General features: G+C 38.6%; 1 protein-coding gene across 4 annotated transcripts in view; it reads right to left on the bottom strand.

The window, feature by feature from the left end:
• Window positions 1-1,765: 1,765 nt before the first annotated feature.
• Window positions 1,766-10,424, bottom strand: part of CFAP95 (cilia and flagella associated protein 95) — an 85,270-nt gene continuing 76,611 nt past the window's right edge. For 3 of the 4 annotated variants that reach the window (XM_003806362.4, XM_014346152.4, XM_014346153.3), the window contains one exon: window positions 1,766-2,047. In XM_003806362.4, coding sequence (XP_003806410.3) covers window positions 1,865-2,047 — 183 coding nt within the window. In that variant the 3' untranslated portion in view covers window positions 1,766-1,864. Of the gene's footprint in view, window positions 2,048-5,614; window positions 5,749-10,424 lie in introns of all 4 variants that reach the window. The other variant, XM_055091884.2, reaches the window with a different exon arrangement.

Below are 10,424 nucleotides of genomic sequence, written 5' to 3'. Positions count from 1 at the left end.
CATGACAGTATAACATTTCTGCTAAAGTAAGTGAATCTTATTTTATGTTCTAGGCACCAGGCAGTGTTCAAAGGTAATGATGTGGCCATTAAAACTTTTTCTCCACAAAAAGAAATTATTAAATGATGAGTGGCTTGACATCCAGATTTGCATACTTCAAATAGCTCTTCACCCCAGATATATTAGTGTTAGGAATGGTTAAACTTGGATGTATAGTATGTGGAAGGAAAGGTAATCCTAGGTAGATATCTACTAGAATAAGTACTACATAATGAATTAACATTTATATAGACTATATTATACTTAATGTATATGTAATATACATAATTAGCATATATAATATACGTATTTGTGTGCATATGGACATACATTTTAAAGCAGCAGGAAATTATAGTAAGATTCTTCTGGCACATGCTTACCTGGTATATCACATTTTCTATATTAATTATCATTTCTGTCATCAAAAAGCTTATAGTCTTTTTTATATCTTGCGAATCCAGCATTAGAGGCAGTGTTCAATTAGCATTTATCATGAAATGCTAGTTCGTGAATTTTATTTTTTAAAGAAAAATAAGTAAATGAAGCCCAAGTTGGCCAAATAATTAAATACATCCTCAGAAGAAATAAAAGTTTTCAAATGCACCTCAAAGATCCATCAGAATCTGCTACTCCTATAACCCTGGGCAACAGCTATGAACTGAATTCTGTTCTCCCCAGATTTATATGTCAAAGCCCTTACACACAATGTGGCTATCTGAAGATAGGGACTTTAGGAGGTAATTCAGGTTAAATGAGGACATAAGAGTGGGGGTCTAATCAAATAAAACTGTAGCCTTACATGAAGAGGAAGCGAAAGAGGTCCGCCACCCCCATCCCCCTCCTGCCATGCAAGAACAGGGCAAGAAGGTAACAATCTTAGCAATTGTTTTGACTCACCTTATTTTACAGAAATTTATTTTTGCATGGTTTTGGAGGCTGAAAAGTCCAAGATCAAGGTTCTGGCAGGGTTTATTTCTGGTGATGGCTCTCTTCCTGGCTTGCAGACTTCTTTGTTGTTTAAGCCACCCATTCTATGGTATTTTGTTACAGTAGACCCAGCTGACCAATACAGCAGACTACTTAAATCTCCATGGACCTCTGTTTGCTCATCTGTAAAATGTGAGGGTAAGTCAAAACAATGGCTAAGATTTCTTCCAAATCTAACACTAGATGACTAGATTTCCCATCAAACCCCTAGAGTTTCACAAAGATTCTATCTGCACCTCTGCTATCCATATATTCAAAAGGTCTTAACTTGAATAAGGAAAAATGTCATGCAAAATAAATAATCCACAATGAAACTAGCTACCACAGATAAATAGAAATTTATAGATACCAATTTCCCCCTCAAAAAAAAATCACATACATACTCAGCATTATTATAGGGCCAGTGTTGCCTAAACTTCGGCCATTTAAGTTTTATGTCAACCTATATATTTATTCACTTAAAATTTGTCTTCTGTGGAATTTAAGTTGGCCTACTTTTTTATAATTAGCCACACCCTAAGCAATCATAAGCTTGACTGTGCTAGTTTTATGTGTTTTTCTAATAATTATTAAAACAAATACATAATCCATAAAATAATGTTTCACTAAATACCATCTAGAATTGTGTAGCATGCTCTCAGCAAGACACACAATAAACTTCGGAAAATACCAGAGTAGCTTATGAAAATAAGGATATAAACACTGGTCCAGAAAATGAGACTTTCTGCTTAAAGGAATCTACTATAGTAACACTTCCATTATATTTATTAAGATAGAAAATCATCAACTGCTACATCCATTTTTCATTAGTCAGAGATGCTGATTCTATACATTATTTTTAAATTGGCATGATAGGCCCACTAGTCAAGGGATAGAGTTTCCGTTTTACATCTGAATTAGCATAAATCCCACTCTCATCATGCCAAGTGTTGATGCCAAATCTTTTAGAACCATTTAGATCCGTGAACTGAGAACGGCATTTTCTGTGGACTATGGAATAATCATCTTGACAGGGATAAACCTATGGGGGAAAAAAGAGAAATAATATTTAATAACTGAAATATGTAAAAAGAAGTAATCTTCAAAAGTGTATTTTTCATATATTATTCTTATGATTGAAGGTTAATTTTTAACAATTGATTAATTTGTTCTCTCAAATAGCAAATGTTTCAATTTGAAAAATGGCTATTGCATTCATAATTACTTCAAAGCCCAAAAAAAGAATATAATTCATGGTTGTTTATAAAACTAAAAAGTTACTACACATGTAAAATTTTTCTAAACCACAAATACACAGCATAAAGAACAATTTAAATTTTATGATCATATATATAAGACCAAAACAATTATAATTTAATTACAATTCAACACCTTTTAAAAATATGTTATAACCATTGCAAAGAATAATATCTTGGGTTATATCTTTAATAATTGTTACCAAGTCATACTTCCCATGACACTGGTAAATGCCAAGCTCTGACACATTGCTGTAAGAATTTACCTCAACATAACCCAGTGTAGTGTTTAAGATGTTTATCCTTAGGCCACTTCAGAAAAGCTTCATTGTAATAAAACAAGATATTATCATTGACTATTTCCCAAAGGATATATTGATTCTTTCCGATTACACCAAGGGTAATGGCAGACATGGAACATAAAGACTTTTAACTGATTATCTAATTTCTGCTTTAAATTGGCTCTAATTTTAAAGCACTAGGACAATGTTGAAATTAAATCACCAAAGCTATAAAACAAGGAAAGAACACCAAAATAGTTACAATCTTAGATGGGTTTTGTCAAAAATAATTGAAAATTTTCATCATATATTCAACCTTAATAGTGTCCATGTATTTATTGAGTGCCTATTATGGGTTAGGCACAAGTATTGAGTGTTTATATTTTTTAATCCATAACTGGGCTCTGAGGTATGAATTATTACACCCACTTTACACGTAGAAATGATGATTTGCTTAAAATCTCAAGAGAGAATTTAAAGAAAGTCAGTAATAAGTGACTAAGCCAGGACTACAGATTAGATCTATCTGACTATAAAACTCATTATCCCTCCAGAACCCTAACAAAACCTTTATCAATTAAGAGATGAAAATAAATATCAACTATAAAATTGCAGAGCTACATAATATCTGTGTCACTGTTCTGTGTAGTTTGGGCTTTTGCTTTTGTCATTCGGGCTATTTCTTCAGGTGTTATGGTTGGTTGCTTGGTGGGTAGGTCAAATAGAGGTCCTTTAAATGAGATTTGAGCATCACTGGCCAAAATGTTCCCTCAAAGGGAGGTGAGATCTTCTCATTCCCATCCCTGCTGCAGTCAAACTGAAGAGAGCTTCAAATACAGCGTCTATGGGCTCCTTCAGCATTTCATAGGCAGAGAGAAGGATTTTTATGAGGTGAGTGACAAGATGAAATGTGCTGTTCTAGGAAAGTGATTCTGGTAGCAGAAGCATTAAAGACTAGAGGAGGAAAAAACTGGATTCTGAAACAGTGATTAGAATTGGATCTCAATCATTCACATGTCATCAATTACATGAATAAACAAACACGGTCTAGACATACAATAAAATATTATTTGTCAACAAAAGGAATAAAATACTGATACATGCTACAGAATTGAAAGACCCTGAAAACATTATGCTAAGAAGCGAAACCACATATTGTACAACTTCTTGTATTAAGTATGCAGAATAGGCAGATTCACAGAGACAGAAAAGTATACTGGTGATTGACAGGAATGGGATGATGGGAAGGAATGGGGAGTGACTGTTAATAGGTACTGAGTTTCCTGGGGTGACAAAAATGTCCTGAAATTGATTGTGGTGGTGATTGTACAATCCCATAAATATACTAAAAAATCACTGAATTGTACACTTTAAAAGGGTGAGTGTTATAGTATGTGAAATTATATCTCAGTGAAGCTGTTATTAAAAAAAGAATGGGCCAGGCACAGTGGCTCACTCCTGTAATCCCAACACTTTGGAAGGCCAAGGTGTGAGGATCACTTGAGGCCAGGGGTTTGAGACCAGCCTGGGTAACACAGTGAGACCATGTCTCTATAAAATATAAAATTAGCTGGGCATGATGACACGTTCTTGTAGTCCCAGCTACTCGGGATGCTGAGGTGTGAGGATCACTTAAGCCTAGGTAGCTGAGATTGCAGTGAGCCATGATCATGACACTGCCCTCCAGCCTGGGCAACAGAGCAAGACCCTGTCTCAAAAAAAAATGCATTGGAAAAAGCAATTCTGACATTAGAAAAACTAGTTAAGAGACTGTTGCCTGTTAATCCATGTTGGTTACATGGGGTTCCTCTCATTCTCAGTGCTGTGTTGGTAAACCAGCTCTAAAAAATTAAAATTGTAATATTTGCCAATTTCTGTGGCATAAATACTCCCACTAAAGCTAACTTGAAGTTACCAGAGTGAGGTCAGTGAACACTGAAGAAGAGGTGAGCATAGTTAGCTCATGGCAACTGTTAAGAGCTGGCTCCAGCTCACCCATGAGTCCGCTTCTCCCATTTTCCAGGGTGTAGCAGGGATGTGGTTTGAGTAGGACTGATCTCAGTCCCAGGTCTAGGAGCAGAATCTAATTGGCTGAAGATAATCAGAATAGTGGCATCTCATTCTCAATGATAGTAATAGGTTCAGTGTTAGGCATGTGACTTAAATTGGTCCAAACAGATTAAAGCCCAGGACTTCTGTTCAATGGTTCATGTGAAAGAAGTTCTTTTTCCACGATTGGACATAAATGAAGAAGCATCTATCCCAGGGTGCAGTTTGTAGCTCTCCTATAACCAATCTAGCATGACACCAACACCATAAAAGTCACATCTGACAATCAGTAAGAAACACAATAGCATTACTATATCAATCCTTTCCTGAAGTCTGACTTTTTAGAACATGGAAGCCAGTAAATTGCTTTTATAGTCTGACCCAGTTTGAGCTGGATTTTGTACATCTTATTAAAAGCATCCTAACATACACCTGAATAATCTACAATATTGGAACACTGAGGTACTTGGAATCAGAGCAAATAAATGGGTGAAAACCAAGGGAGCAGGGCATATATGAAAAGTAGGAGTGAAGGAAAACAGGAAATTTGTGACAAAGCATACAACTAGGAATCAGAAACATGCAAACATGAAATAGGAGAACAAGGCAGGTATTCAAAAATTAGAACAACTTACTAGAAACCTAGAGGGTATAATTATTATAAGAAAGCAGAGAGAGTATGCTTTTCAAAGTTTAACACAAAAAGCATGAAATAGAATAGGAAAAAAAAAACAGATATACCAAGAACAACCTTAAAAAACCTTACTATTGACTGCAGCTCAGAACCAAGGCAAAATTGGTATTGTGGGAATCCTGGACAAGAAAGTTGCTTGGTATACCACTCAAGTCAATAAAGCGGGTAATAACTGGAAAATTATTCATGTGTTTTCCTCTTTCCATGTATATAACCACCGATTTGTACTTTGTTTCAGAAAAACACCAACCAAAGAGAAAAGTCATACCAGCTTCTAACATACAAAATAGGATTTTTGAGCAAGACAATATCCTTGTAATCCAACTCACAGTTTTGAGGACTTTAGAATGTCAATGATCAAACCTGGGAGATTATAGAGTTCTCCAAATGGGTAGAGAAAATATCCTTTGCTATGAAGGCTTAGAGAAGAGTTGAAATGAAGAGGAGGAAGATAGGGAAGAACCTGTCAAGGGAATTGTGAGAATTAAAAAAACAAAGGGGAAGGGAAAGCAGAAAGGGCCAACATTATGTCCCAATTTTCCCATCCCTGGGCTTTAATCAGGCAAAGTCCCTTTGACCTAAATAGTGAATGGTACACTAGACGAATGAGAATGATGGCAAAAAATACATAGGATCTCTTTGTAGATTCTGGATATTAGCCCTTTGTCAGATGAGTAGATTGCAAAATTTTTTTCCCATTCTGTAGGATATGAACAGACACTTCTCAAAAGAAGACATTTATGCAGCCATAAAACACATGAAAAAATGCTCGTCATCACTGGCCATCAGAGAAATGCGAATCAAAACCACAGTGAGATACCATCTCACACCAGTTAGAATGGTGATCATTAAAAAGTCAGGAAACAACAGGTGCTGGAGAGGATGTGGAGAAATAGGAACACTTTTACACTGTTGGTGGGAGTGTAAACTAGTTCAACCATTGTGGAAGTCAGTGTGGCGATTCCTCAGGGATCTAGAACTGGAAATACCATTTGACCCAGCCACCTCATTACTGGGCAAATACCCAAAGGATTATAAATCATGCTGCTATAAAGACACATGCACACGTATGTTTACTGCAGCACTATTCACAATAGCAAAGACTTGGAACCAACCCAAATGTCCATCAATGATAGACTGGATTAAGAAAATGTGGCACATATACACCATGGAACACTATGCAGCCATAAAAAAGGATGAGTTCATGTCCTTTGTAGGGACATAGATGAAGCTGGAAACCATCATTCTGAGCAAATTATCGCAAGGACAAAAAACCAAACACCGGCCGGGCGCGGTGGCTCACACCTGTAATCCCAGCACTTTGGGAGGCCGAGGCAGGTGGATCACGAGGTCAGGAGATCGAGACCATCCTAGCTAACACAGTGAAACCCCGTGTCTACTAAATATACAAAAAATTAGCCGGGCGTAGTGGCGGGCACCTGTATTCCCAGCTACTCGGGAGGCTGAGGCAGGAGAATGGCGTGATCCCAGGGGGCGGAGCTTGCAGTGAGCCAAGATCGCGCCACTGCACTCCAGCCTGGGCGACAGAGCAAGACTCCATCTCAAAAAAAAAAAAAACAAAAACCAAACAAAACAAAACCAAACACCACATGTTCTCACTCATAGGTGGGAATTGAACAATAAGAACACTTGGACACAGGAAGGGGAACATCACACACCAGGGGCCTGTTGTGGAGTGGAGGGAGGCGGGAGGGATAGCATTAGGAGATATACCTAATGTAAATGACGAGTTAATAGGCGCAGCACACCAACATGGCACATGTATACATATGTAACAAACTTGCACGTTGTGCACATGTACCCTTATACTTAAAGCATAAAAAAAAATACATAGCAGCTTCCTGGCCCCCATTTCTGTTGGAAACTCTTGAAATAGATCAACTCTCAGATGGCCCTTTCCTTTCACTAGCATGGTCAGACAGCGGGAACCACTAAGACTCATCAATCTTGAGCCACTTTTGTTTTCCTGTGGCATGGATGAGATCCTAAGGTAGCTGCAAGTCTGCAGAGGAGGATACTAACAGGGGCTGCAGAGCCGACCATTGGAGCTGGGGCTGCATAAGAGACACAGAAGTTGTCTGTGGGGTGTACAGTGTCTATGGGAATGGAAATGAAGCTGAGTCATCCCAGACAGGCCTTCTGGGCTCCAACCAAGCCGAAGGATAAAGAGAAAAAGATTGCCAGTTACAATGTCTATAAAGTTTGGCCACTAATGCCAGCAAAGAAAAGAGCAATGAGGTAGACTAGGGATATCACCTCAGAGAACAGAACAGGCAGAAAATACCACACGTAAAACCCTCCTCCTCCCTTCTGGCATCAGGATGCTAAGTCACATCCTTCTCTCCATGTATCTGGATGCCATTGTAGGGAAAGCTGCATTCTTGTTGCTGCAAACAACCCACTCTGCTCATACTAGTGTAAAACAATAGTCATGAGGAGAGAAAAACATACTTTTTTCAGGGGAGAAAAGAGTATGGTGTACTGGGGTCCCCAATACCACCTCAGGTTTGATGATCTAGGAGGACTCACAGCTGTGTGTGTATATGCACACACACCTATATACAGATGCTCCTCAATTTGCAATGCAGTTACATCTCAATAAACCCATCTAAGTAAAAAATAAACTCATAAGGTGAAATGCATTTAATACCAATAAATGCATCATAAAGTCAAAAAATTGTAAGTTGAACCATCACAAGTCAGGGACCACCTGTATAGTTGTACTCATGGTTTTGATTTATTACATAAAAATGATACAAAGCAAAATCAGCAAAGGCTATGGGCTGACATTCACAGGAAACCAGGTGCAAATTTCCAAGAGTCCTCTCCCAGTGGAGTCACACAAGATGAGTGTAAATCCCCCAACAGTGAGTTGTGCCATGCTGTCTGCTGGGAAAGCTAATTGCAGACTCAGTGCCCAGAGTTTTTACTGCGAGCTGGGTCATGTAGGCAGCCTCTGCCTAGCATGTCCCAAAGTTTCAGACTCCCAGAAGGAAACAGGTGTTCAGCATAAAACATTGTTTGCACAAACATTTTAGCCACAGTGGGTCATTCTAATCAGGGAATTCTTATCCTGAAACCCAAGTTTCTAGATGCCAACCAAGGACCAACATTGTGAGCAGGCTTTGAAAGGATAGTAGTCTCAGTTCTGCTATGTTAGCTCTTCTCTGCACACACAGGATGGGAGAGGATCTCTGAGAAAGTGAGCGTTTTCTTCAGGAGGGATTAAACACTTTCTATAGAAAGCAGAACTATTTAAATTATGGCATCAGACTAAGCTTTAAATGGATTGAAGAACTTATGTTTTCCCACTGGTGGTGGGCTCCAGAAGAAGGTCAAATATCAGTTAGATAAATTTCCTCTGCATATGTGAGTTGCAGACAGTTATGTTTTCCACATCCTAACATAATAGGTAAATCTCTCTTCAACATGTATTTAGTGGGAATGGGAAGAAAGTGTGTATTGAAACAGATTTGTGAATTACTATATGTTACTGTTGGCTAGGTCACTATTTGGTGCTACACACACAGAGCTGTGACAGAGTTTACTTAAGGAAGGACAAGCATTGCAAGCTTTTTCTGAGCCCTTCAGGTAGATGAGTGTAACCAGAAGAATTTGTCTGATGTGTGGAATGAGTGGGCATTAGTGCACAAAGGCTTATGCAGAATGAAAGAGTCATTTCACAGGAAGAACATAAAGGACTTACACAGCTAACTGAGGACAAAGAACCAAAGATGATTCATAGCTTCAAGCCTGGAAGGCCAGGAGAGTTATAATAACACTGAAAAGAATTAGAAAGACATGGGGGTGGGGATGATTTGTTTTAGGGGGGAAATGATGAGTCATATTTTAGACATTTTTAATTTAAGATGACATCAGTAAAAAATGTTTATTTGGAAGGTAGTGCTGTGGGACAGATGGCCTGGAGAGAAGTCAGTGCCCTATGCACAGCAGTGATCGCTGGCAGGGAAAAAATTGCTATAAAGAACATTATTGGGACCATGGATGATATTTAACATGGACTGTGGATTATATAATTGCACTGTATCAATTTTCCTGAAATTGAAAACTGTACCACAGACACTCATCCTTATTTTTAGGAGATACACATTGAACTATTTAGGAGCAAAAGGGCATAATGTCTTCAGCCTACCTTCATATGGTAAACAGCTATCAACTCTGCAAAGAATATATGGAAGCTCCTTGTGCCATTTTTGAAACTTTCCTGTAAGTTTGAAATTATACAACAATTAAAATTACCCCCCGCCCAATGTTGATTGGTATACAGCCATGGCAATTGATGAATTCTCTGAGATTGTGTAAAATGAGAGGTGCAGGGATCTGGGGCACAAATGTTGGGGAAGCCCATGATTGGGTCCATAAAGAAGCCATGAAGGACAGACAAGGAGAGGTTAGGAGAGAGTGTTGCAATGTCATAGGCTCTGAAGAGGGAGGGAGGCTGAAGAATGTAGTGGTAATCAATTGCTAAGCTCCAAAAAAGCCTAACCCAGAGTAGCACCTGACAAAACACAACAATGTCAATTAACCTCTAGCCACCCTTGAGGGTGCATTTTCAGTGAAGGGTTGGGGGAGTCCCATAAACATGCTGGTAGAAGGAGGAAAAGAAAGAGCACCAGAGAAAGGAATGCTAAGGGCAAAACAGGCCCTGCCAAAACAGGAAGCACTGGAGTTGCAACAAAAGAATCACCATAGGGGAAAACTGGCTTTCAGAAGATTGGTTAACAAAGCATTCTTCTTTCTTTTCTTCTTGTTCTCTTCCTTCTCTTTTTTCTTTCTCAGATCATGGCAAGGCAGGTTAGGATGTTAAAGGAGGGTCCTCCTAGTGAGTGGTTCCCCCAACCCACCTTCCCTCATGGTTTTACCACTTACATCAGTAAAATGCATTAATGTATCTTTAAACAATGGAGTCTCCCGGTATCCACTCCACCTCCACCCCCATTGCCCCTTGTATGCTCTATCCTTACTCTAGGCACCATTATCTCCCGCACCTTTTTTCGGTAAAATGATAATGCTACTTCTTAGTCAACTGTATAGCCAGTCCTTAGCTGATTTTTTCCAATCTTCTGGTAGGCTATTCCTTGGTTCTACTCATTCATA

This window comes from Pan paniscus, chromosome 11, assembly GCF_029289425.2.
Source record: "Pan paniscus chromosome 11, NHGRI_mPanPan1-v2.0_pri, whole genome shotgun sequence".
Lineage (NCBI taxonomy): Eukaryota > Metazoa > Chordata > Mammalia > Primates > Hominidae > Pan > Pan paniscus.
Note: the sequence above shows the minus strand (reverse complement) of the source record. Positions and strands in the feature narration are given on the sequence as shown.